This window comes from Lithobates pipiens, unplaced genomic scaffold (genome assembly GCF_037356315.1).
Source record: "Lithobates pipiens isolate NorthernLeopardFrog02 unplaced genomic scaffold, aLitPip1_a1.2 Scaffold_19, whole genome shotgun sequence".
NCBI lineage: Eukaryota > Metazoa > Chordata > Amphibia > Anura > Ranidae > Lithobates > Lithobates pipiens.
The window spans coordinates 244,028,639-244,056,463 of record NW_027507764.1 but is presented as its reverse complement, the minus strand read 5'-3'; the positions used below and the strand labels follow the sequence as shown (position 1 = coordinate 244,056,463).

Sequence of the window (27,825 nt, the reverse complement as noted above, 5' to 3'; positions counted from 1 at the left end):
ATCGCATGAAACCGCTTACGTCATCCTTGGGTGATAGGGAGGAGGGACACACCGCTCGATGGATGCCTTGGAGCCTGTTCAGGTTTTCCGATGAATACAGAGCTTATTTGAGAGCATTAGCGAGAGAGCAGAGGGAAAGACCCGGTCTGGGGAAACCACTAGAGTCCTCTGTCTCTCTCTCCTCCTTTGGACCACTCTGGTCCACCCTATCTTCTTTGTACCCCTTCTGCCTTTTGGCCCTCCTTCCCCCCCCCACTTCCTTTTTACCCTCCTCTCCCTTTCCTTTTCCCCTACCCCCCAATTCCAACAAAAATAAATGGTGATTGCCAGGGCTTTATCGTACTATTTACCCAATTTCCCTGCCAAGGATTGTCAGCCTTTGGAGTGGCTCCGGCCGGGCTTTGTTATAAGAAAGATGGTCAGTCATTGACGGAGACCCTTCTGGGTTAGCCTGGGGGGGCACCTCGAGGGTTGCTTTAGCAAAGAGGAGAGTACTGGGTGGACAGTTCGCAGAAGAGAGTTGGTGTTATGGCCTTAGTATATTTAGGACTGATACCGATGTAATATGATAAGTTATAATATGTCCCCCACGATGTACTAAATGTATATTTCGATGCTATGGAAAATTGGGTAACTTGTGTTTTTTGCAGTCTGTTTCTGTATTACCTGCAATCCGTAAATAAAGAATTAAAAACAAAAATAAAAAGTTATTGCCAGGTTTCCTCTTTCATGAGGAACACTTATTTGGTCAAATCTATCCAAAAGATTTCCGAAGGGAAGAGTTCTGTATTTCCTGTGAAGAAAAGCACCAGCTGTCCCTCGTTTAAAACCTCAGGGACTGCATCCTCAAATGTCTCAGCACCAAGGCAGTTCTGCTGACAACCAGTGAGCTAGAGCAAGGGGCAAGCCACAAGGCCAGGGCCAGAAAAAGCCCTGGGTCCAAAACTCTTCTAAACTGTGCCTTGACGGATCAAGTGTGTCAGATAAGGGGCACCAGACAACCCTCTATTTGGCTCTTTGAGTCTTCTAGGGAGGATGGTGTCCTCCTCCGAGGCAGTGCCCTATGCCCAGTTTCATTCCAGGCATTTACAACAAGACATCTTGTTCGCTTGGAACATAAGAGGACAATCCCCGGATTATCCAATGTTATCTCCTCTGGCACGCTTAAGCCTAAATTGGTGGTTGCAGGATCAGAACCTGCGAAAGGGAAAAATCCTTTGTCCCGGTAACTTGGAGAGTACTGACTACAGATGCCAGTTTCTCAAGCTGGGAAGCGACCCTAGAGGGGTGCTGCGGCATGCTCACGAAACGTGTTGCATAATGACTTGCCGGATTTTCCTCTACAGCGATGGATTCCTGTACAGACAGCGCCCATGCGTGAAGGACTGAGGGAAGCAGGATCGTCATCACCAGGACTCACCCTTGTTGGGACAAACATGCTTATACTTGCCACTTAAATGTGAATTGATAACCTTATGCATCATTAAATCTTTAGAAACGACTACACTCAGAGGCGCCTCTTTCCTTGTCTCTTGAACCACATACTAGTCTGGGCAGAGGGATTCTATCGGCAGTCCATATTCTGGGAGTAGAGAACTAGAAGGCAGATTATCTCAGCTGCCAGCCGATCTCCCCGGGGGAATGATCCCTACACCCAGGGGTGTTCAAGGAAATTTGCAAACGTTAGGGATGGCCAGAGGTTGACCTACTGGCATCCAGGCTCAACAACAAGCTACAGTAGTTTGCGCCTCCAACAAGAGATCTTCTGGCAATTGGAGCAGATGCTCTGATAGTACTAACCAGTACACCCTGGTTTATGCTTTCCCTCCAATCCCTCTCCTTTACATTTGTTGCGCAGGATTCAGAGAGTGGGGGTTCCAGTCATTCTGGTGGCACCAGCCTGGTCCAGAAGGCCCTGGTTCCCGGAGATTGTGAGACTGGCAATAGACGGGCCAAGGATGCTTCCAAGTTGCCTCGATCTGTCTCAAGGGCCTATATCCCACCCCAATTTACAGTCTCTAAATTTGATGGCATGGTTATTGAAGCCAGGGTGGTAAAGGACCGTGGCATCTTATGACCAGTGGTGTCTACCCTAGTGAATACTAGAAACCTAGCTGTCACTAGGAAGATCTATCATAGGGTCTGGAAGACTTATATTGCTTGGTGTAAAGCCAGAAAATGGTAAGGTAGTTATTCCTGCGCTGCCACTGTTGTTATGAATCGAGGAACTGCTGCGTTCTCCGAGATGGATCAAACCGAAAAGCCAGAAAATGGCATCCTCAGAAATACGTAATTGGGAGAATTCTCTTTTTTCTATTGTTAGCTGTGGAAATCAGATTGGGTTTGAGTGCAAGCAGGTCAGATTTTGCCCCTGTCAGTATTCTTCCAAAGGCCTTTAGCCTCCCATTCACTGGTTCAAACCTTTATGCAGGGGGTAACTCATTTGCTTCCCCTCATTAGGTCACCTATGTGTTCTTGGGACTTGAGCTTGGTGCTGTCTGTGTTACAGAAACAACCATTTGAACCTATCAAGGAAATTCCATTAGACTTGCTGTCACGCAAGCTAGCCTTCCTTATGGCCATCACCTTGGTTAGAAGGGTGTCAGAGTTGGCTGCCCTTTCGTGCAGGTAACCGGCCTTGATCATTCACCACGACAGGGTCATGTTACAACCTGTTCCATCCTTTTTGCCGAAAGTTGTGTCGACCTTTCATTTAAATCAGGACATTATTTTGCCATGTTTTTTCTCTCGGCTTCGTTCAGCAGAAGAGATGGCTGCATTCTTTGGACGTTTTCCGGCCAGTCGAGATTTATTTGTCTAGATCTGTGGAGAGCAAACTACCAAAAGGACCCAAGAAGGGGCAGACAGCTTCCATTGCCAATTGGATCTGCCAATTGGATATTCAGGCCTATGGTCTGAAATGTAAAGCTCCTCCCTTTAGGATGAGAGCTCATTCTACCAGGGGTGTAGGAACGTCCTGGGCTTTTTGCCATCAGGTATCTGTGGCTAAGATTTGTAAGGCTGTCACATGGTCTTCAGTGCATACGTTCACAAAATTTTATCAAGTGGATGTCCGAGCAGCTAAGGATTCTGCTTTCGGCCACAGTGTACTGCGGGCTGCCATATAAGGTCTGTTGGCTATTGTTTGGCAGGGTGTCTCCCTCCCTTCAAGGCTATTGCTCTAGGACAGGGTCGGAAACCTATGGCTCACGAGCCAGATGTGGCTCTTTTGATGGCTCTTTGACGCCTCTCAATTTGAGGATTGAACCCACAGCAAAGGCCGCGGCTTCGGCATAGCTCCAGAAGCCGCAGCCATCTTGGTACACCCGGCGGTGGCCTAGGTGAGCGGCACGCTGACGTTGTCACTGCCCGCCTCATCTTCTCCTGGATCTGCCTGCTAATGGTATGCAAGCAGAGTCAGACATAGGGAGAAGTGCATATTACAATGGGGGAGATGTGGGGGAGATGACCTGGATATTACAGTGGGGGAGAGGACGTGGCTAATACAGTGGGGGAAGATGACGTGGCTATTACAGTGGGGGAGATGACGTGGCTATTACAGTGGGGGAGATGACGTGGATATTACAGTTATAATTAAAATTAATCGATTAAAAAAAAGAACATTAAGACCAACCTCTATTATCACGTTTAATGGGTGGAAGTCTCAATGCCTTCATGAAGCCTAACCTCAGCACATATCAACCAGACTACAAAGCCATCAGCAAAACCATGCAGCGGCAGAAGTCACAATGGTAAGAAGTACTTTATTCATCTTTGGTTAGTAACAGCATAACAACTTATTTAAAATAATTCAGAGGTCATGTCATGTTCGGTAACTTTGCCGTATTTCTTTATTCTGTGATTTATCTCTTAATAAAGAACACCTGATTGAAAGTACAATAAGTCTCTGAATTATACAAAGTGTTGGTCTTACATAAAATGCACACATTTACTTGTATTTAGTTTTAAACATATTGTATGGCTCTCACGAAATTACATTTTAAAATATGTGGCATTCATGGCCTTCTCAGCCAAAAAGGTTCCCTACTCCTGCTTTAGGATGTTCCAGCAGGTAATGAATATTGGCCTAACTCTGTGTCCCATGATGTATGAAAAATAAAATAGGATTTTTTCATCATACTTACCTGTAAAATCCTTTTGAGTACATCATGGGACACATAGATCCCTCCCCTCTTTTTGAGGATTCAGTGCTTGCTACAAAACTGAATTACTTCCTGTATGGGAGGGGTTATATTGTCAGAAACCATGAAATCAGACCAAGACAGAAGTACATTTAAATCACAATTGTTTAATAATAAAAGTAATTAGAAAAAACATAGCCAATCGTTTGGTAACCGGAATGGATAGTCAGCCAACCCAGAAGGTCAGGCATCAGTGTGGTGAAACAGCAAGCAGGATCTGGAGCCAGAAGGGATGTCAGCCAAACAAGTCTTTAAACAGGAATGTGGGAGATGTGATGTTTACCAAGGCAAAGGCAGAGATCCTCTAGGCTGGATGGCTTAAAGTGGAGGGCCACCCTGAGAAAAAAAAAAAATATTAAAAATCTAAAAAAAAAATAATGAAAAAACATTTTTTTTTTCACTTACCAGAAATGCCTGTTTCTAGGCACAAAATCCTAATCTTCCTCTTCCTCCTCCACGGAGATCTTCTTTCTTCTCTCCTCGTCTCGTTGTCTTCTGGGTAATGGGTCGCGCTGTGTTCTGGGAACTGTGTGTTCCAGAACACAGCGCGTCCCATTCACAAAGCGCTGCGCGACTCGCGCATGCGCAGTAGGAAACGGGCAGTGAAGCTGTAAGGCTCCACTGCCTGTTTCCCTTAGAAGGAATGGTGGCGCCCGGACCCGAGAGCCGAGGGACGGGTCGGCCTTGGGCGGCCGACATCGCAGGCGCCCTGGACAGGTAAGTGTGCTTATTAAGTCAGCAGCTGCAGTGTTTGCAGCTGCTGACTTTTACATTTTTTTTTTTTTTTAATGGCCCTCTTTAAGTAGGCAGGACTTACGAGCAGGATATAATCAACAGCTGAGTAACTGTGGACAGATGGGAGCTGGCAATTAGCCGACAGCTGAGCAACCAGCTCCGAGAAGGAAGGGCTGAGCCCAGCCCTGACTTTACCCCCTCCTCAAGGACCCCTCCCCCTTGGGGAACCACCAGGCTTGAGGGGAAAACGTCTATGGAAATCACAGAGGAGGACAAGGGGCATGTACGTTCAAGCATGAGACCTAAGAGCACTCCTTCGGATCGTACCCTTTCCAATGCACCAGATACTGTACGTGCCCACGGAACCTACGGGATTTAACAATGAACTGTACTTCATACTACTCATGGTTTTCAACCTATACAGGATGAGGACGTGGCACCAAGGTGGTAGAACGTTTGCAGACCAAAGGAGACATGAAATATGCATATTAGAAGGAAGGTCTAATGTGTAAGCCACTGGGTTAATCTTGCAAATAATTCAGAAAGGCCCAATAAACCGATGTGCGAAATTCAGTGAGGGAACACAAAGTTGGAGGTTGCAAGCCGATAGCCGTACCCTGTCCCCAACCTGGTAGGAAGGCGCAGGCTGTCGTCTGCGGCCAGCATGGAGTCTGTACCTATCATTAGCATGTCGCAAAGCCTCCTGGACTTGTGCCCAAGTGGAGCAAAGACCACAGAGATGCTCCTCTTAATGTAGGTATACTCTGCTGAACAAATGAGTCAGGCAACATGGAAGGTTGGAAGCCATAATTCACCATAAACGGGGACAATCGGAAAGCAGAATTCAAGGCACTGTTGTGAGCAAACTCTGCCCACGGTAATGGGTCTGACCAGTTATGATGATCAGAAATATAGCAACGTACAAATTGCTCCATGGACCAATTGGCTCGTTCTGCGGCCCCATTAGACTGCGGTGATACGCAAAGGAGAAAGCAAGCTGAATTCCCAGCTGTGCACAAAAGGCTCGCCAGAACCGGCACACAAACTGACTACCCCTGTCTGAGACAATCACCTTGGGTAGCCCATGTAAGCGAAAGATCTCCCGAGCAAAAATGGAAGGCAGTTCCTTAGAAGTGGGCAACTTTTTAAGTGGAACTCAATGCCACATTTTTGAGAACCAGTCAACCACCATAAGGATAACTGTGTTGCCCTAGGAGTTGGATAACTTCACAATGAAATCCATAGACTGGTGGGTCCAGGGCCTCTCTCCATTGGGTATGGGTTGTAGGAGGCCCACTGAAAGGTGTCATAGAGTCTTACTCTGAGCATATACGGAACAGGCAGCTACGAAGTCGGTTACATCAGCACGTAAACTAGGCCACCAGAATTGTTGGAAAAAGGCCCAAAAGAGTTTATTCTTCCCAGGTGTTGTAATATGTTGGCCGATTTTATGTAGGATATTGTATTAAAGTAACATATTGACCAGAAATTCAGTTGAGTTGTCCAAGCCAACTGAATTTTAACATATCAAAGGGACAGCTGAAGACCCTTTGTTGTGTTAATCTTATGCAAGTCTACCTAGGTGTGTGAGGTATGGCCTGTTAACCTAACTGAACATTTCAAATGATACATTGTTTTAACCACTTAACAACCGGCCCATAGCCAAATGACGGCTACAGGGCGGTTGTTTAACTCTGGGAGGTCGTCATATGATGTCCTCCCATAATTCCGCTCTCGCGCGCCCCCTGGGGCGTGCACTCAAGAGCATCCGTGACCGGACCCGGCGCATCACAGATCACGGTAAATGGGCGCTCATCGCGGCCGTTTACCACGTGATCGTTCCATCAAATGATGGAGTGATCACTTGTAAACAAACCGGCGGTACAGCGGAGGGGGAAGAGATCGGTGTCAGCAGCGCTGTGGGCTGCATCTGCAGTGCCCACATCACTGCTCACCGAAATTTAACCCCTCAATTCCCTGCCATTACTCTGCAATACCCTGCAATACTCTGCAGTACCAGCAAATACTCTGCAGTACCCCCCAATACTCTGCAGTACCCGCAAATACTCTGAAATACCCCCCAATACTCTGCACTACCCGCCAATACTCTGCACTACCCTCCAATACTCTGCAGTAAAATTCCAGCCAATACTCTGCAATACCCTGCCAATACTCTGCAATACCCTGCCATAAATTGCCATACTCAGAGATACCCAGCCATACTCGCAGATACCCTGCAAAACCCAGCCATAGTTGGTGATACCCTGCAATACCCAGCCATAGACACCCCCCCCCCCCCCTCCCGCTGCCCTCCGGTGCTTCTACCGACTCGCCAATACAATCAAAGCCAGGATCTTTTTTTTTTTTTTTTTTTTATTTCAGGCTTCCCAGCCTAGAGGTGAGATGTGGGGTCTTATTGACCCCATATCTCACTGTAAAGAGGACCTGTCATGCCATATTCCTATTACAAGGGATGTTTACATTCCTTGTAATAGGAATAAAAGTGATCAAAAAATGTATTTTTGGGGAAAAAATGTCAAACTAAAATAAAGTAAAATGAACAATAAAAAAAAAAAAAATTTTTAAAGCGCCCCTGTCCCCATGTGCTCGCATGCAGAAGCGAACGCATACTTAAGTCCCGCCCACATATGAAAACGTTGTTCAAACCACACATGAGGTATCGCTGCGAACGTTAGAGCGAGAGCAATAATTCTAGCCCTAGACCTCCTCTGTAACTCAAAACATATAACCAGTAAAAAAAATTGAAAGCGGCGCCTATGGGGATTTTTAAGTAGCGACGTTTGGCGCCATTCCACGAGCATGTGCAATTTTGAAGAGTGACATGTTAGATATCTATTTACTCGGCGTAATTTCATCTTACACATTATGCAAAAATTGGGCTAACTTTACAGTTTTTTTTTTTTAAGCACAAAACTGTTTTTTTTCCAAAAAAAAGCATTCGAAAAATTGCTGCGCAAATACCGCGTGAGATAAAAAGTTGCAACGACCACCATTGTATTCTCCAGGGTGTTTGCTAAAAAAACATATATAATGTTTTGGGATTCTATGTAATTTTTTAGCAAATAAATTATGATTTTTACATGTAGGAGAGAAATGTCAGAATTGTCCTGGGTGCTCCAGAACGCCTGATGGCGCGCCCTGCATGTTGGGCCTCTGTATGTGGCCACACTGTGTAAAAGTCTCACACATGTGGTATCGCCGTACTCGGGAGTAATAGCAGAATGTGTTTTGGGGTGTAATTTGTGGTATGCATATGCTGTGTGTGAGAAATAAACTGATAATATGACAATTTTGTGAAAAAAATAAAAAAGTTAAAAAAATCTTGATTTTGCAAAGAATTGTGGGAAAAAATTACAACTTCAAAAAACTCGTCATGCCTCTTACTAAATACATTGGAATGTCTTCTTTCCAAAAAGGGGTCATTTGGGGGGTATTTGTACTTTTCTGACATGTTAGGGTCTCAAGAATTGAAATAGGCCGCCAGTACTTCAGGTGTGATCAATTTTCAGATATTGGCACCATAGCTTGTGGACTTAATAACTTTCACAAAGACCAAATAATATCCACCAATTTGTACTTATTTTTACCAAAGATATGTAGTAGTATAAATTTTGGCCAAAATTTATGAAGAAAAAATTACTAATCTGCTAAATTTTATAACCGAAACAAAGAAAAATTCATTTTTTTTTACAGAATTTTCGGTATTTTTTCTTTTATAGTACAAAAAATAAAAAAAACGAGCGGTGATTAAATACCACCAAAAGAAAGCTCTATTTATGTGAAAAAAAGGACAAAAATTTCAGATAGGTCCAGTGTTGCATGACTGAGTAATTGTCATTCAAAATGTGAGAGCACCGAAAGCTGAAAATTGGTCTGGTTAAGGGTGTTCAAGTGCCCAGTGGTCAAGTGGTAACTTAAGGATGATGTAGAACCATGGAAGAAGTATTTATTGATGGTAATTAGACTTGAGGGAAGTATTCTTGGGAAACATTTGGTTGACCTAACAGAACACCCCCCCCCCCCCCCAGTGTCAGACCAGTACTTGGGAGGACATTCAAGCTGGCATTCAGTCTATCCTGTCTTGGTGTGATTATGGAGGCACAGGTCTAGCAGTCATGGGACTCTGGAGGCTGGTATTTATTGTCAAATATACTCTGTTGGATTTTGTCATATGGTGCAAGACTTTGTTCTGTATTGGAAGTCAATAAAGTGCATTTCTCTGGAAGAGTTGGGTTGCTGTGGAAGAGTACTTGCATCAATATTATGACAATTCATTATCTACCCACCACGATACCATATCACTACACCAGGGTGGCCAGCAGCCTTGGGAGAACGGTAAGTCTGGAGCACGGCAGTACGCAGACTCTGGAACAAAGCAGAGGTCACAAGGTTTCTTGGGAGGAGTATGGACCTGAGCAGCAAGAATTTTATTGCCCAAAGGAGAAGTGAGACTGGTGTGAACCTTAGCCAGAATACGATCAGGAGGAATCACAGGAACCGGAACCGACTCCATCTTGAAGTGGAGGAAAATTGTTGTGACAAAGCGTCAGCCCTGACTTTCTTAGTACCGAGTAAGAATGAGATAATGTAATTGAAACTTGACAAGAAAAGAGCCCACATGCCCTTCTGGGAGAGAGGCATTTAGCCAAAGATTCTAATGGTCAGTAAGAATGAGAACCGACACTCGTTATTTCAGGGCTAAAATGATCGCCAACAGCTCTCTGTCACCAATCTCGTAATGGCACTCCACAGGTCACAATTTCTTGGAAAAGTAGCCACAAAGATGCATACAGGGCTCAAGTCCTGCTGGAACGCATGGGAACTGAGTTTCTGTACTTTTTCCACAACATGAACTCAGTTCCCATTAGCAGCCACTTCCTGCATATGCCTGGGTAACTGGTTGCAAGGCTGAGCAGCGCCTCAGAGAGAGAGCAGCCAGCCACAGACATTAAACCAGACAGAGCCACACTTACTGCTGGTAAGGATCCAGCCTGGGCCCAGTCAGTGTCAGGCAGTCCCGGGGCTGCCGCCCACTACTCCCGCAGCTGCTGTAGCACATTGCCAGCAGTGCAGCCCAACTCTGAGCTGCCAGCAGTGCAGCCCAACTCTGAGCTGCCAGACTTCTCCAGTTCAACTTCTCCTCTCCTGAGCTGAGCCTCAGAGTCCTCCCACCCAAGAGGTCTGCCGCGAGTTTGCCGCCCCCCAGAGTCATTGACCAACTTCCAGGTTAGTGTGTTACACACACTTTGTTAGTTACAGTGAGCATGCTCCCCCTCCGTTCTGCTGCTGTCCCCCACTCCCCCTCCCTTCTGCTGCTGTCCCCCACTCCCCCTCCGTTCTGCTGTCCCCCACTCCCCCTACGTTCTGCTGTCCCCCACTCCCCCTACGTTCTGCTGTCCCCCACTCTCCCTCCGTTCTGCTGCTGCCCCTCACTCCCCCTCCGTTCTGCTGCTCTCCACCACTACCCATCCGTTCTGCTGCTCTCCACCACTACCCCTCCGTTCTGCTGCTCTCCCCCACTCCCCCTCCGTTCTGCTGCTCTCCCCCACTCCCCCTCCATTCTGCTGCTCTCCCCCACTCCCCCTCCGTTCTGCTGCTCTCCCCCACTCCCCCTCCGTTCTGCTGCTCTCCCCCACTCCCCCTCCGTTCTGCTGCTTTTCCCCACATCCCCCTCCGTTCTGCTGCTTTTCCCCACATCCCCCTCCGTTCTGCTGCTTTTCCCCACATCCCCCTCCGTTCTGCTGCTTTCCCCCACATCCCCCTCCGTTCTGCTGCTGTCCCCCACATCCCCCTCCGTTCTGCTGCTGTCCCCCACTCCCCCTCCGTTCTGCTGCTGTCCCCCACTCCCCCTCCGTTCTGCTGCTGTCCCCCACTCCCCCTCCGTTCTGCTGCTGTCCCCCACTCCCCCTCCGTTCTGCTGCTGTCCCCAACTCCCCCTCCGTTCTGCTGCTGTCCCCCACTCCCCCTCCGTTCTGCTGCTGTCCCCCACTCCCCCTCCGTTCTGCTGCTGTCCCCCACTCCCCCTCCGTTCTGCTGCTGTCCCCCACTCCCAGTCCGTTCTGCTGCTGTCTCTCACCCCGTTCTGTCTCCCCCGCTCCCTCTCCGTTCTGCTGCTGTGTCCTCCGCTCCCTCTCCGTTCTGCTGCTGTGTCCTCCGCTCCCTCTCCGTTCTGCTGCTGTGTCCTCCGCTCCCTCTCCGTTCTGCTGCTGTGTCTTCCGCTCCCTCTCCGTTCTGCTGCTGTGTCCTCCGCTCCCTCTCCGTTCTGCTGCTGTGTCCCCCGCTCCCTCTCCGTTCTGCTGCTGTGTCCCCCGCTCCCTCTCCGTTCTGCTGCTGTGTCCCCCGCTCCCTCTCCGTTCTGCTGCTGTGTCCCCCGCTCCCTCTCCGTTCTGCTGCTGCTGTCCCCCACTCCCCCTCCGTTCTGCTGCTGCTGTCCCCCACTCCCCCTCCGTTCTGCTGCTGCTGTCCCCCACTCCCCCTCCGTTCTGCTGCTGCTGTCCCCCACTCCCCCTCCGTTCTGCTGCTGTCCCCCACTCCCCCTCCGTTCTGCTGCTGTCCCCCACTCCCCCTCCGTTCTGCTGCTGTCCCCCACTCCCCCTCCGTTCTGCTGCTGTCCCCCACTCCCCCTCCGTTCTGCTGCTGTCCCCCACTCCCCCTCCGTTCTGCTGCTGTCTCTCACCCCGTTCTGTCTCCCCCACTCCCTCTCCGTTCTGCTGCTGTGTCCTCCGCTCCCTCTCCGTTCTGCTGCTGTGTCCTCCGCTCCCTCTCCGTTCTGCTGCTGTGTCCTCCGCTCCCTCTCCGTTCTGCTGCTGTGTCCCCCGCTCCCTCTCCGTTCTGCTGCTGTGTCCCCCGCTCCCTCTCCGTTCTGCTGCTGTGTCCCCCGCTCCCTCTCCGTTCTGCTGCTGTGTCCCCCGCTCCCTCTCCGTTCTGCTGCTGTGTCCCCCGCTCCCTCTCCGTTCTGCTGCTGTGTCCCCCGCTCCCTCTCCGTTCTGCTGCTGTCCCCCACTCCCCCTCCGTTCTGCTGCTGTCTCTCACCCCGTTCTGTCTCCCCCGCTCCCTCTCCGTTCTGCTGCTGTGTCCCCCGCTCCCTCTCCGTTCTGCTGCTGTGTCCCCCGCTCCCTCTCCGTTCTGCTGCTGTGTCCCCCGCTCCCTCTCCGTTCTGCTGCTGTGTCCCCCGCTCCCTCTCCGTTCTGCTGCTGTGTCCCCCGCTCCCTCTCCGTTCTGCTGCTGTGTCCCCCGCTCCCTCTCCGTTCTGCTGCTGTGTCCCCCGCTCCCTCTCCGTTCTGCTGCTGTGTCCCCCGCTCCCTCTCCGTTCTGCTGCTGTGTCCCCTGCTCCCTCTCCGTTCTGCTGCTGTGTCCCCCGCTCCCTCTCCGTTCTGCTGCTGTGTCCCCCGCTCCCTCTCCGTTCTGCTGCTGTGTCCCCCGCTCCCTCTCCGTTCTGCTGCTGTGTCCCCCGCACCCTCTCCGTTCTGCTGCTGTCCCCCACTCCCCCTCCGTTCTGCTGCTGTCTCTCACCCCGTTCTGTCTCCCCCACTCCCTCTCCGTTCTGCTGCTGTGTCCTCCGCTCCCTCTCCGTTCTGCTGCTGTGTCCCCCGCTCCCTCTCCGTTCTGCTGCTGTGTCCCCCGCTCCCTCTCCGTTCTGCTGCTGTGTCCCCCGCTCCCTCTCCGTTCTGCTGCTGTGTCCCCCGCTCCCTCTCCGTTCTGCTGCTGTGTCCCCCGCTCCCTCTCCGTTCTGCTGCTGTGTCCCCCGCTCCCTCTCCGTTCTGCTGCTGTGTCCCCCGCTCCCTCTCCGTTCTGCTGCTGTGTCCCCCGCTCCCTCTCCGTTCTGCTGCTGTCCCCCTCCGTTCTTGTGGTGATTATTCTATTAGTTTGACAAGTTAACTTATTTTGTTTTAGTAAACTGGCACTTTACAATAAATGTTGCACTGAATTTTCTGTGAAATATATATGCATATGAGTGTATAGTTTTTTTTTTTTTTTTTTTTTTTTTTTTTTTTTGTGGGGGAGTGTATCTTGGTTGGGAGTTTCCACACTTTTTTCCCCAGGACTTGACCCCTGCATGCATAGCACTCTGAGGTAGGACATTGAGACAGAAGGGCACCAACACCAATCTTGGAAGCATCAACCTCAAGGATAAAAGGTAACCTGGGATCAGGCTGTGCCAACACAGGAGCAGAAAGAAAGGCAGCCTTGAGACTCTCAAAGGCCTTAATGGACTCTGGAGACCAACTCTGTGGGTTACTGTCCTTTCTGGTCATATCAGTCAGGGGCTTGACCAGAGACGAGAAGTTATGAATAAACTTCCAATAATAGTTGGCAAAGCCCAGGAAACACTGCAGAGGACATAAACCTATGGGTCCATCGAAAAACCAGCAGTGGAAATTACATAACCCAGGAATTTAACCTGTTCACGATGTAATTCGCACTTCTCCAGTTTACAATAGAGACTGTTCTCTTCTGAAGCACATGGCAGACATCTGTGTGGTGCTCTCCAGGGACTTGGAAAATATGAGGATATCGTCAAGATAAGCCACCACACATAACAGCAACAAATCTTGGAGGACATCATTAATAAATTCCTGGAAAACTGCCAGAGAGTTACAAAGGCCAAAAGGCATTACGAGGTACTCATAATGACCTGTTCTGCTATTAAAGTTTTCCATTCATCACCCTCCTTAATGCTCACAAGATTGTATGACCCTCTCAAATCAAGCTTTGTGAAAACCGTTGCTCCTTTGAGCTGGTCAAATAACTTCATAATCAACAGAATTGGATAGACATTCTTAAGCGTGAAACAATTGACATCTCTATAATAAATACAAGGTCTCAGTTCACCACACTTCTTCACAAAGAAGAAACCAACACCAGCAGGAGATGAGAATTTGTGGATGAAACCTCGAGAAAGTGCGTCTGCAACATACTTCTCCATGGCCTTATCTTCCAAGATGGACAAAGGGTAAACCCGGCCACAAGAGGGTATGGCACCAGGTTGGACAATTACGGCCGGTGTGGAGGCAAACTACCAACTTGACCCTTTGTCAAAGACGTGGCTAAAAATGTGGTACTCCTCTGGCAGGGAGGAGAGTGGAGAGGTGCTAAGGACCTTTGCTACCTTTCATGAAGCATGTCTTGCTGCATTATGGCAACCAGGAGAAAACCTCAGAACTGAGCCAATCAATAGAGGGGTTGTGCCTCTGTAGCCAAGGATAACCAATAAGCCGCAGAAACTTAGGTGAGGAAATAACTTGGAATTGGATTATCTCACATGGTGAAGAGCCCCTATGGCCATGAACAACGGAACAGTCTCATGAGTCACATGGGCAGGCTGTAGAGGTCTCCCGTCAAGAGCCTCAATGGCAAGTGGAGTTTCGCACAGCTGCAGCAGAATCTAGTGCTTCGACACAAGGACAGCATCAATAAACAGGCCTGCAGCCCCAGAGTCGATTAGACCATGTATCACAACAGTCGACTCAGCCAAAGAAAGGGTGACTGAAATCAGGGACTTATCCTTCTGGATAACTGGTGATGAAACAACGCCACCTTAAGTCTGTCCATGACAGAACCTCAAGGTTCGGGCATTCCCTGGACTGGTAGGACAAGACCTGTCTGGCCACAATCTCTCTCTCCTCTTAAAGGTTCTCTCATCCGCAGAGAGATGCGTGGGTTCACCTTCACTGACTGACTCGGTACCAGGAGGCATGGGAAGTGAGGGAGGCACAGGTGGGACTGCAAAGCTCGGAGACAAACGTACAGGAGGCTTCCGCAGGTGCTCCTTAAGAGTCTTTCTCTGGAGTCAATAAGGGTGGTAAACGTGAGCAACTTCTCCAGCTCAGTGGGTATATCTCTGACTGCTATCTCATCCTTGATGGTATCAGAGAGACCGTGAGAAAAAACAGCCACGAGGGCCTCATTGTTCCAAGCAACCTCTGCTGCCAGAGTACGGAATTTAATGGCGTAATCGGCAACAGTTCTCATACGCTGATGAACATGAGGCACTTGGCAGCAGAAGCGGAGTCTGTGGGAACGTCCAATACCCTTTTAAAGGAAGCCACAAACTCAGCATAACTCAAGACAACAGGTTTTTGCGTCTCCCATAGAGGGTTTGCCCAGCTCAATGCTTTCTCAGAAAGTAAAGATATCACAAAACCTACGTTGCTTCTGTCCGTGGGAAATGCCTGGGGCTGCATCACCAAAGTATATCTCAACCTGGTTGAGAAAGCCTCTGCATCAGACTGAATCACCCTCAAATTGCAGGGGAAGCAGAGTGGAACCAGACATACCTCCTTATAGAGGCAATATTCCAGGCGGGTGCCTGCACAGAGATTGGAGCAGTAGCAGGGACGGCTTGTAACATAGGTTGCACTGGAGCAGCCACAGTGGGAGATTCCAGGTGAGCCATGCAACTCAGGAGCGTTTGTAACGCCATGGCAAACTGATCCGTATTTTGATCTTGCTCATCCAATATTACAATATTACAAGAAGTGGATTGACTGTATCTTCTGAATTCATGGCCTTCGCCTACTGTCAGAAACCATGAAATCAGACTGAGACAGAAGTACAGTTAAATTACACTTGTTTAATAATAAAAGTAAATAGAACAAACATAGTCAAAACATAGACAATAGTTGGGTAACTGGAACGGATAGTGAGCCAAGCCAGAAGGTCAGAGATCAGTATAGTGAAACAAGCAGGATCTGGAGCCAGAAGGGATGTTGGCCAAGCAAGTCTTTAAACAGGACCGCAGGCGATTAGTCTCTGTTGTGTTGACCAAGGCGAAGGCAGAGATCCTATGGGCTGGACAGCTTAAGTAGGCAGGACTGACAAGCAGGATCTCAACAGCTGAGTAACTGTGAGAGATAGGAGCTGGCAATTAGCCGACAGCTGAGAGTCCAGCTCGGAGAAGGAAGGGCTGACATAAATAGGGGATCACTTCCTGTCTAAAGACCTTTGGTCTACCAGTGTCCATTCACTTGGAGATTTAGTATAACCCAGCAGGTAATGAATATTAGCCTAACTCTGTGCCCCATGATGTAGTCAAAGAAAAGGATTTTGCAGGTAAGTATGACGAAAACATTTTTTTTTTTTTTGTGCTACTCAATGGTCCTGAGAGAGAGGTTAAGAGGCGGAGCTTTATCACTATCAACCTTTTATCTGCGTTAATTGGAGGACACAGCATTAATCCTTCTGGCTTACTGCTGCCACTTGTGTAAATACTTTTGTGTTTGTGTTATTTGCACTAACTTATGTAAGGGGAATCTCTGCGCTTGTGTGTAGACATGTGCAAAAACTGCTGTGTCCTGTAACTGAGTAGTCCACATCTGTGCAGTGTTTTTTGGCCACCAGCAGGGGCAGCCCCTGATCGGTCTATTGTTTTTTTTTTTTTATTGCACCTAATGCCCAACTCCTGCTGGTGGCTATATATGCAGTCAATGATTTTCTAAAGCAGAGCTGTGGCCTCTAATATCCACAGAGGAAATTATTTTACAATGAGTATAAGCTTTTATTTGGTAAGCTGATTTTATGAAAAAATATAACCTGATCTGTTTTTAACAAAGGATGATAAATTTGTATAAATATGTACAGTCAGGTCCATAAATATTGGGACATTGACACACTTCTCATATTTTTGGCGCTATACAACCCCACAATGGATTTGAAATGAAAAGAACAAAAAGTGCTTTAACTGTAGACTTCCAGCTTTAATTTGAGGCTATTTACATCCAAATCAGGTAAACGGTGTAGGAATTACAACAGTTTGTATATGTGCCTTCCACTTTTTAAGGGACCAAAAGTAATGGGACAGATTAACAATTAACCAAATTCAGTACCTTAGAGTACAGTACAGGATACATGCTAACCTCACTTTTTGTTCCCGTGTTACTCTGCAGTGCATTTCTCGCATAGTGGGTAGGGTATAGGGGTATATCCAATGGGGGTCCAAAAGCTTTGCCAGTGTCCAAGCACCTGAAGGTAGCAATCCATAACCCAGGTTCTTTGAATATCCAGCCTGTGTTCTGTACTGTAAAATAGAGAATTTCTTATTTTTGATGCCATTTGCATCAAACTCAGATCTACGAAGCCAAAAATTAACACACTGTTATGGCATTTATTTGCAGGCTCTAGAAGATCGTCCAAGTTTTCTTCAAGTAGATCAGGGAGACAGTAGCAGTCCCTCATTTAATCCTTCAGACACTTCTCTCCTGTCTTCATCTTCTCCCATCGATGAAATAGAAGAAAAGAAATCCAGCTTCTTAAAGCGAAGGCAGTAAGAAAAATGTGTTTTGTAATATTAAGTGTATCTATTGTCAAAATGTAAAATCATAGTCAATTCCACACTGAATTTCCATTACTCCTATTAATCTAATTTATAATTAACTTTGTAAACTTACTCTGTGATGATCCCCTCACATTTACTTCTTTGAATTTTGATGACATGTATTCACTATACCTTGTGTCACACATTTCACAGAGCCTGCCATCTGAAGTATAAAGGTGCTGAAAGGAGGAGTTTTAATAGTCTATACAGAAATCACTGTACCAAGGGAAATGTAGCCCTTAAAAATAGAAATAAACTGCAGAGAGGTAGCTGCAATGCATGCTGGGAATCTAGGAAATGTGGAAAGAGACCATCAAATAGGCAACTAGCATGCTATGAAAGGAGATTTTTCAGGAAAGCTTTCATTGCATTGTCAAAAATTACCGTTGTTTGTAATGCTATTGCAACGCTGACAGTATAAAATGAAAATGTATGCTCTGACTATAGAATATTTTAACGTAGTATTTATTTGTATTTTTTATTGTATTCTCTTGTGAATTATTTAAATCCAATCTGATTATCTAGTGATATATACATACTGTAGTTTCATAATCATGGACATAATGAGGCTGATTTATTAGGAGAGTTAAGTGTTCATAAAATAAGTTGTGTACAAATTCAGAATTCATTAGGCAATCATTTGCAGATGAAAAAGGCATTGGATTATAGCACCACCTTATTGAGGCAAATTAGCTTGGATGGGATAAGGGAATATGGGATGCCCACTGAATTGCAGAATATTTACACAGTACCAACTATATATACTCCAGTCTTAACTCCAGCCCAACACTTGCAGACTGTTCCTCCTCAACCAAAAATTATAGTCACACACTGAAACCTAGTGGTGAGTGGATAAATGTTTAACTTAAATTGAGTGGTATCAAATAAATATATTGTGAACATGAAGCTGCTGCTATCACCTACAGTATCTCACAAAAGTGAGTACACCCCTCACATTTGTCAAAATTTTATTACATCTTTTCATGTGACAATACCGAAGAAATGATACTTTGCTACAATTTAAAGTAGTGAGTGTGCAGCTTGTATAACAGTGTAAATTTGCTGTCCCCTCAAAATAACTCAACACACAGCTATTGATGTCTAAACCGCTGGCAACAAAAGTGAATACATCCCTAAGTGAAAATGTCCAAATTGGGCCCAAAATGTCAATATTTTGTGTGGCCACCATTATTTTCCAGCACTGCCTTAACCCTTTTGGGCATAGAGTTCACCAGAGTGTCACATGTTGCCATGTCCTCTTCCACTCCTCAATGATGACATCAATTTGCTGATGGATGTTAGAGACCTTGCGCTCCTCCACCTTCTGTTTGAGCATGCCCCACAGATGCTCAATAGGGTTTAGGTCAGGGGACCTGCTTGGCCACTCCATCACCTATACCCTCAGCTTCTTTAACAAGGCAGTGGTTGTCTTGGCAGTGGTGTCACTGGGGTTGGAGTCACCTGGTGCGGTAAAATATGATGTCACTCCCCCTTCACGAAGTATAGTCCCCCCTCAGTGCAGACACCCCTCTCCACTAGGAATAGACCCCCCCCTCAGTAAAGACCCCCTTCTACACCAACTATTGTTCCCCCTCAGTATAGACCCCCCTCTCCACTTAGTAAAGACCATCCCCCTCCCTCAGTACAGACCCTCTCTCCACCAAGTATAGTCCCCCTCAGTACAGACCACCCTTCCTCAGTATAGACTCCCCCCACTAAATACAAACCTCCTTACACGAAGTACAAACCCCCCCCTTTACACTAATTAGAGCCCCTACCCCCTTACACGAATTACAGAGCCCCCCACCCCCTTACACAAAGTACAGACGGCCTCTACATTAAGTACAAATGCCCTTACACTAAGTACAGACCCCCCACCCTTACTTACATAAAGTACAGGCCCCCCTTACACTAAGTACAAACCCCCCTCCCAGACTTCCCTACACTAAGTACAAACCCCCCTCACACTAAGTACAGAGTCCCCCACCACATCTTACACTAGGTTCAGACCCCCCTCCCTCAGCCCCCAGCAATGGAAGCTCACCTCCTTCATAGACCACGAAAGATTAAAACATGCTCAGAACTCAAAGTAATTTTCATTAGCAAATGGCTCTGCATTGACCACCCACAGCTTTCTTTTAAAAAGACCCTGCAGGGGTCAAACACGCTCTGCACAAAGTGTACTTCTACTTTAATAGTGGCTCTGTATTGATCACCAAACCAACATAAAAAGATAAAAGTTCTTCAAATAGTGAAGTACCTGGGTGTTAAGCTGAATGAACCTCACCACCCCAGCTTAATACATTAAACTCTCATTTATTAAAAAAAAAAAAAACACAGCATATAAGCAAATCCAGCAGGTCTTATGTGTAACGTGTATAAGTCGCCACCAAGCTGATTCATGGCTATATTTTTGCCATTTATTTAGTTCCCTTTGCGTATAGGGACTTAGAATCCCTATAGTGTAGCAAAAATATGACAGTCCTTGGTGCTAGTTGTACTACACGTGGCTACTGCTCCCAGTACTACCTCTTCAGGCCCTGCCTACCCACGTGGTTGCAGCTGCCTCTCTCCTGCCCATACTTCCACAGTCCACTCTTCTTGTTCTGCACGCATCCGAGACTGCTCTCTCCCAGTCCTCTGTCTTGTCTCCCCGGTCCTCCTTACTGTGCATCACTTACCAGCCCACCCAGCTGCGACCTGTTGTTTCTCCCTGGAGACTTGCCTGGCAGTGCTATCTCCTGCTGTCCTCTGCTCTCCGTGCCTTAAGGCCAGGGCACCTCCACATCTGTACCCGAGCCCAGGCCCAAGATCACCCCCCAAGACTTGGGAGCTCCATTTCCAACTTCCTCATGTACAACTCCTCCCCGGCTGGGCTGACCCTAGGTGTTTAAGGAGACCTGCACCCTGCCAATCCAAGTTGGGGATTGGTCAGGGCTCCTTAGAATACCCCAAGCAGCTCCATCTCCGCTCTCCTTCCAGAAAACACCAGAACATTTTAGGATCGAAGCGAGAGCTCCTGGTGATGCTGTTTGTGAATCATCCAGCTCTACCCTGAGTCATTCCCAGACCCAGATCAAAACACACCCAGACTTGGCTAGCAGCCAAGCCTGGGAATGTAACTGCTCTACCAAAGCACAGTACTACTCTTCTAGCACACTAGAGGGTGCTACACTAGTGTCCAGGAATAGGAACGCCAGCTTAGCTAACGAGCACATGCAGACCCCTATCTACAGTGCAAGGTCAGATGACAGCCTTGTCTAGGAGTGTGGCAGCCAGTGAGTTTTTCTCACAAGGTATTGTCAATATTTTCCAACACATTCCTGGAATAGGCTCAGAGATAGCAAGTGCTGCAGCAACAGCCGACTGTAGACGTCATTGGGTCAATGTACATATTTGCCATTGCACAGGGCTGGACTTGGACAAAAATGTTGCCCTGGACTTCATCCAGACCGGCCCAGTGCACATCAGGGCACAGCACATCAGTCCACATCAGGGTAAAGGGCACAACAGGGTACAGGGCACATCACATCAGGGCACAGAACATCAGGACTGGGCACATGGCATATCAGGGTACAGGACACAGCACATCAGGACAGGGGAAACAGCACGTCAGGGTACAGGGCACAGCAGGACACCACACATCAGGGCAAAGGACATTGGGGCACACCACACCGGGGCACAGGAGATCAGGGCACATGGCACGTAAGGGCCACAGGCACATGGAACGTAAGGGCACATCAAAGCACATGGAGCACATCAGGGCACAGTGTTTACTAGTTTTCTTCAAATGCAGAATAGCGAAGGAAGCATCTGTGATAAGTTCTCTCTCATGTCACATTGATCCCTGGCATCCCCCCTCTCTTCTTGTCCATCTCCATTTGCTTGGGACATCATCATAGACACTTCCTGCGCTACTCTGCATGCTGGCCAAATCTTGATGTGCCCATCGGGTGCCAGCTGTCGGTGATTGACGGGTAGATAGTCGCAGACCTCCGGAGGAATTCACCACAGAACAACTGAGAAACCCCAGTTGAGAAACTATGCAATAGGCAAATTCAGTGGCCAATGAAACCGGCCCACTGAGCCGTAGCCCTGATGACCAGTACATGCCTGCCATTGAACCATAGATCGTTAAATGTTGTCTGAAAGTTTTATTGAATTGTGATCACATTGCAAAGGCAAAAAGTGCAACTTTTTGGAACGCAGGACACTGATCGTTACATGCCTGATGGGACCCTGCAACACTGCATCCACCACCGTGAGAGGCAGACTGTTCAGTGAGCAATACTTGTTTCTCTGAGTTGCTCCCTGTGCTGATCTTGGGGCTTGTTGGTCTTGCCTAGGTCTCTTCCTCCCTTTCCTGCAGTGCATCTGGTTTGGGAGCTGCTGGTGCCTGGGTGCTGGCAGGGTTTGCTCTCTGATGAATGTGTTCTATTTGGGGGTGCTCAGGTACTTCCTTGATTCCCCTGGAAACATTTTCTGCAGTCCTGGAGATGTTAATCTCCTGGGTGTAGGGTGCACAAAAATTTTCTCGTCTTCATCTCCTCCTTGAAGGAGAACTCTGAGGCAGAGGTTGTTATGGTTGTGGTTTTTGTACCACCGATGACCCACACAGTCTGATCCGGCCTCCTCTTACAGTGAGGACAAATATTCCACCGCAACTATTGCGCACAAGAAAGTGCTAATGCCTGTATTGATATCCTCTGCGTGGGAGACCCTTAAAATTGGAGATTCCCCACAAAATCCAGGGAGGCAGCTTTTCCCTTTTGGTACCCATAACCCAGCGCATGTTGCCTATTTTGACAAATTTGTTTACATGGAATTCATGATATCTAAACAATTTTCAGTTCCATATCCTTTTAAGGAGCCACCTCTTAAATAGTGGACTTCATCCCCAGTTGTGGACTCACCAGTCACCAGGCTGAATAAAGCTGCTATATGATTTCAATGGAAGAACCACCGTTGTTCAAGGACCCAGTCGGCTGGAGGGCTGAAGCAGTCACACATTCCATGTTTACAGTTGCCAGCTCGGATCTGTGTGCCATTGCCACAGCTCTAGTGTGCCAAACTCTAACAGAATGAGTAAAACTTCTACTCCAGAGTTTGAATCAGGAACACACATCCCCAGTCTATGTGGAGCTAGCAAACCAACTGGCTTAAGGCCTCAAGTGCTTGTTTGATGCCTGGATGCAGACCCCTTGCTCTCTAAACTTTGTCTTGACATTGGTCTTACGCCATTGGTCAGTGGACCAGGCACCTAAAAAGGCCCTCAACTGTTACCTTTTCAGATTGTCCTTTGTGGCTTACATGGACAATCTCCTATTTTGGGCGAAATCTCACTTTTCTTTGTAGGAATTCAGGAGGATCCTGAACTTCAAGAAGTTCTCCACGGTCCCAATTATTCGGTTGAAGTATCTGGGTCTTGTTCCGGACTCCGCTGAGACCAAGGTGTTTCTCTAAGCAAACAAGCTTCGGAAGCTCAGAATTTCAGTCTCTGCGATTTTTGCATGCAGGTCTTGGGTCTCATGGTTTCTACCTTCGAGTTGGTCCTGTATGCACTGTTCCACTCTCTCAAATTCAGCAGAAGAAAAACCTGACCAAATGGGACAAGTCCCCTTCATCATTGGACGGACGGATTTGCATAGGACAGTCAGTCAAATCTTATCTCCTGTGGTGACTTTGGTCTCGGTTTCTACTGAACAGAAAGCTGTTCCTTCCTTTTCATTGGACAGTGGTCACAGCAGATGCCAGCCTGTCCCACTGGAGGAGATTGATGGGTCAGATGTTGGCTTAGGGCCTCTGGACAAAGGAGGAGTCTTAGTTACCTATGAACACCCTGGAGCTACATGCACTCAAGTTTTGTCTGTCTCTGTAGGCAGGACATCTTCAGCGACTGGTCAGGATCCAGTTGGGCAGCACTACAGCGGTGGCCTGTGTCGCTCACCAGGGCGGAATTAAGAGTTTGGTGTTGGCACTGGACTTCCCTCAGATTCTTTGTTGGGTGGATCTTCATGTTCCTGCTCTTTCCATGGTTTACATTTTAAGCATAGAAAACTGGCAGACAAATTATCTCAGCCATTGAGTTTTGGGCCAAGGAGAGTAGGCCTTACATCCGGTAGTCTTCTGCCAGATATGCCTGCTGTGTGGCACCCCAGACGTGGATATTCTGGCATCTTGTCCAAACAGGAAGGTGCCAAAGTTTGTAGCATGGATAGGGGGTCATTGGCTGGATGTGTGAGGGATGGTCTGGTGGAGCCAATAGTCTAATTTATGATTTTTTTTTTTTTCTGCCTCTAAAGCTTCTCCCAGATCTTAGTCAGATTCTGGTCTTATTGTTAGCTCTATATTAGCCCTGTTGGCCCTGATGCACCAACTTGCTGCCACTGGTTCTTCTTCTGTGAAAGGACCTTCTGCCCCAAGGATCAATCTTTCACCCTGCTTTACCGTTGCTTGCTTTGATGGCCTGGCTCTTGAATGCCAGATTCTGAGGGACAAGGGATTGTCAGTCTCTTTTATTCCTAATGTTAAAGGCACGAAAAAAATGCACTTTCTATGAAGATCTTCCATTGTACCTGGAAAGCCTGCATTTAGTGGTGCGAGTCTACACATTTTTACTCTGCGCACCTTCTCGGTGGCTAGGATCTTGGTTTTTCTCCAGCGGGGTGCAGATCAAAAGCTTGCTTCCAGTACCATTAACCCTGGGTTCACATGTGCGCTTTTTAGTGCATTTTGCAGTGAGCAGAAATGCACTACAGTCCATTTAACTATGTTTCCTATGGTAAACGTTCACATCTATGCCTTTTTCAGCAGGTGCAATTTTAGAACGGGTCAGGGAATTTTTTTTTTCCACAGTAGATTGCGTTTTGCGTTCCATAGACTGCAATGGACCTGCACCAAAAATGCTGCATTTTTTATGTGTTTTACATGACTTTTACATTTATTTTCTTTCCATAACACACTGTGTATAGCTGGTTGTTAAGGAGTGGGCCAGGAAGCCAGCCGCCATGTTCTTAACAACCGTTGCGTCATCCGCTGTCAGCGGCTTCCCCCATTGGCAGCTGAATGTGAAAACAAGAATTGCCGGAAATAAAAACATTGGTCAAAAAACAATGTGGGGTCCCCCCAGTCAATACCAGGTCCTTTGGGTCTGGTATGATTTTTGAGGAGAACCCCCCCATGCCCAATTTTTTTTTGAAAATGGTGTGGGTCCCCTCCCCCTGAAAATTCATACCAGACCCTTATCCGAGCATGCAGCCCAGCAGGTCAGGAAATAGAGGGGACGAGCAAGCACCCTCCCTCCTGAAACCTACCAGGCCACATGCCCTCAACAGAGGTGGCATGACCGAGTGGCTCTGCCCCTTAGCTATTTTAGAACTGTCAGATGGCAGGCGCCTTTGGCGCGAGTAGGGCTTTTCTTTTTTTTGAGTCATCAGTGTGGTGGGTGTCGTGCTACCCCATACTTATTCACATGGTGGGGTGGCAGGATCTGGGGGTCCCCTTGTTAAATGTGGTTTTTCAGATTTTGAATAATGGTTGTGGGGAAGAGGCCTCATGGTTTGTGGCCTGGTATGGTTCAGGAGGGCTGGAACTCGCTAGTCTCCTCCCTTTCCTGACCTGCCTGGCTGCATGCTCGGATAAGGGTCTGGGATGGACTGTGCTTTCTTTAATCGTACATCATGGGATACAGAGCCATAGTAATTACTATGTGGGTTATAGTGCACCTTCAGGTGCTGGACACTGGCACACCCTAAACTGGAAGTTGCCTCCCTATATAATTCTTCCCATACCTGAAGTATCTACGTTTTTTCGCCAGTGTCTAAGGTGTTGGTCACGAGTGAAGATGTGCTGTGCTGAGCTCCACTGGAGCAATCCTTGCTGGGGCTAGCTATGCAGCCGGATCCATTCAAAGTGCCTCATGTCCGAAGAAATTAGGTCTTTGCTTGTAAAAACTTCTCTTTTTAGAGAGCTGGACCCCGGGATCCAGTACTTTGGTATTTTAAGCCATAAAGTTTTACTGGTGGGTGCTATTACAGGTCCACTTGGGGTCTGTATGTAGCACGTACCTTCTTATGCTTTCCTCAGAGATCACACTGTGTCATAGAAGCTATTTTCCTCTGGATAGCAGGCAAACCTCTGGAAAGTTTGGGGGGGATTTGCTTCCACCAGACACCCCTCACCTGGGCTGAACACTCTCCCTCTTCACGAGGCTGAACATTAAGGGAGTGCTAAAAAACAATCGCGATGCTGTTTTCTTTCACCGCCCCTGCACGGTGGCTGCTTTCAGATCTCCTCTACCCCATCCCTCCCTCACACACAAGCCGATCCCGTCAGATCGGAGTGTGGCGCTCGTGCAGGAAAAATCTTTTTTGAAAGAGAAAGGAGGGGGGTGATGTAACGGAGGGGACGAGGCAGTGTGTTTTAAACAAAAAAAACCTCCATTTGTCCTGGCTGCAAAAATTGTCGGAGGGGCATGAAAGAAGTTGGTGACACAGGCATTTCCTGTTTGACACATTTACTATTTGCATCAGGCTGAGCATTAATAGCAGCAGTAGTGGCTGACTATTGCTCAAGCAGTAGATGTGATTTCTTCTGGTTGTACCTCTGCTTTGTGCTTCAGGCTAAGGTCAGAAGGAGGAGTTGATACACCCCCAAAAAAGAGCTAAAAGGGTCTCTCTCAAGCTCTAGAAAGCCTACTCATCTCTACAAATGGCATCCTCCCCTGAGAGGGGGTGGCTGGTCAGAGTCAACATCGGGGCCATGAAATGTTTGCAATTGTTTTCAACACTGCAGCCCCTGTTTATGTTATTAAAAAGATCTTTTTTCCTCAGCCAGGATAGGATTGGAAAAAAAAGGTTAGCGGTTTTAATCGCATCCCAGTGTGGAACTAAATGTGACAGGTTCTCTTCCATTACCCAGGACCCTTAAACTAAGGAACTAGGGGCAGGAGAAGATGAATTCCCTCAGGGGACCGTGGTGAGGCTGGTGACTCCTCTTCTGAGGTGTCAAATGCGGGAGGATCAGCTTTCACAATCTTTAAGATTTAAAGATGTGATTTATTTCTGAAAAGTCCGCTCCATATTTATGTACCCTTAACTCAGTGTTTGGGTTTGCTAAAGCCTCCTCAAGCTTTGCATGCCTTTTCCAGTCAATTCATTGCTGGAAAGTTATTTTTTTTGTATCCGAGTGGATAACCCAAATAAGCATTTTATTTCCTCCTAAAAAGTTTTCCCACTTTATCCTATGATGGAGAAAATTCACTAAGTAGGATAAACCAGCAAATAACACTGCTATATCCTCTGTGAATAAGAGTTTGACTTCTTCGGCAGACAATGCTCAAATGCTTAGGGATCCAAAGGATAAAAAGTTGGAATTCCTATTAAAAAAAATAAAAACTTTCTCTGGCAGATTGAGTATCTCAGCCTGCGCTGACAGTAATTGGTTAATCGCTGAGAGACCAGTTTAAACAGGTGTTCAAGGTTATCCTGCTCAGCAGGCCCAGGATCTGGCAGCTTTGTTTGCAATAGTTGCTATGAGAGATTCTATCCTTCGGGCCTTGCGCCCTTCACTAAGCGCCATGCAAGAAGCTCCTGGCTATACTTCCTTTTTGCGGTGAAACAGCTATTTGGGGATGTTTTGCATAATATATCCAAGAAATTCTAGTGGAAAAAGTACGCCTTTTGCCATTTAAGAAAAGGAGTAAATGTATTTTCGTTTTAAAGCTCCTTCTCCTGTGCCAGGGGCATCAGCTTACAGGCAGTCACAACGGCTTATGCCATCAGGTTCTAAAGGTAATCCTCAGAGTTAACCCCAGGAACAAAAGAGGTCTTGGGGGAGGAAACCTAGAAGATACTGAAGCCTGCAGTTCTCAAGGATCTGGCAGGAAGAGTGTCAAGATGAATGGGGGACTTCCTCAATAGCTCCAAGGTACAAACTGGAGTTCTAAGAGTTCCCATCTCCTCGTTTTCTCAGATCAAACATTCCTAAGGATTCAGAGAAAAAGTCTTTCTCTCAAGCATTGGACCATCTTTTGGCAAAAAGTGATCATGGTGGTCCCCATGTAAGAGCAGAGGTTGGGGTTTAGTTCAAACCTCTTTTTCACTGTGCCAAATCCGAATGGACATTCTGGATCACAAAAATCGAAATTCAAGTCCTGAATATAACCACTCTTTGCATCGAGTCAATCCAACCAGTTATCTCCATCTCCCATCAAAGATGCATAGCATATGCCTATTTCCTCGCTCACTAAAGAGCCATATTATTATTGTTTTCAAGGATAAGGTAGTATTGCGTCCTCATCCTAACTTTTTACCAAAGTTAGTATCAGGTTTTTATCTAAACCAGGATATTGTTCTACCTTCCTGTTCTATGGAAGGAAATTCACTACATTCTCTTCATGTGGTAAGAGCAGTCAAAGTCTACTTAAAGGCAACTGCTCGGATTTGTCAAAAAAAATGATGTTTTTTTCGTGTTGCCTGAAGGTCCTAAAAGTGGACAGGCAGCATCGAAATCTACTATTTCTAAATGGGTTTGACAAGTAATCGGTCAAGCTTA

The 27,825-nt window shown here is 47.2% G+C and overlaps 1 protein-coding gene across 5 annotated transcripts in view; it reads left to right on the top strand.

Annotated features, from left to right (window-relative positions):
* Nucleotides 1–27,825, top strand: part of TRIO (trio Rho guanine nucleotide exchange factor) — a 751,422-nt gene that overhangs the window by 496,750 nt on the left and 226,847 nt on the right. For all 5 annotated transcript variants that reach the window (XR_013277581.1, XM_077491869.1, XM_077491868.1 and 2 more), the window contains exon 32: nt 17,072–17,220. Coding sequence is in view for 4 of the 5 variants with exons in the window: in XM_077491869.1 (XP_077347995.1) it covers nt 17,072–17,220 (149 nt within the window). In the remaining variant the exon portion in view is untranslated. The remainder of the gene's footprint in view (nt 1–17,071; nt 17,221–27,825) is intronic.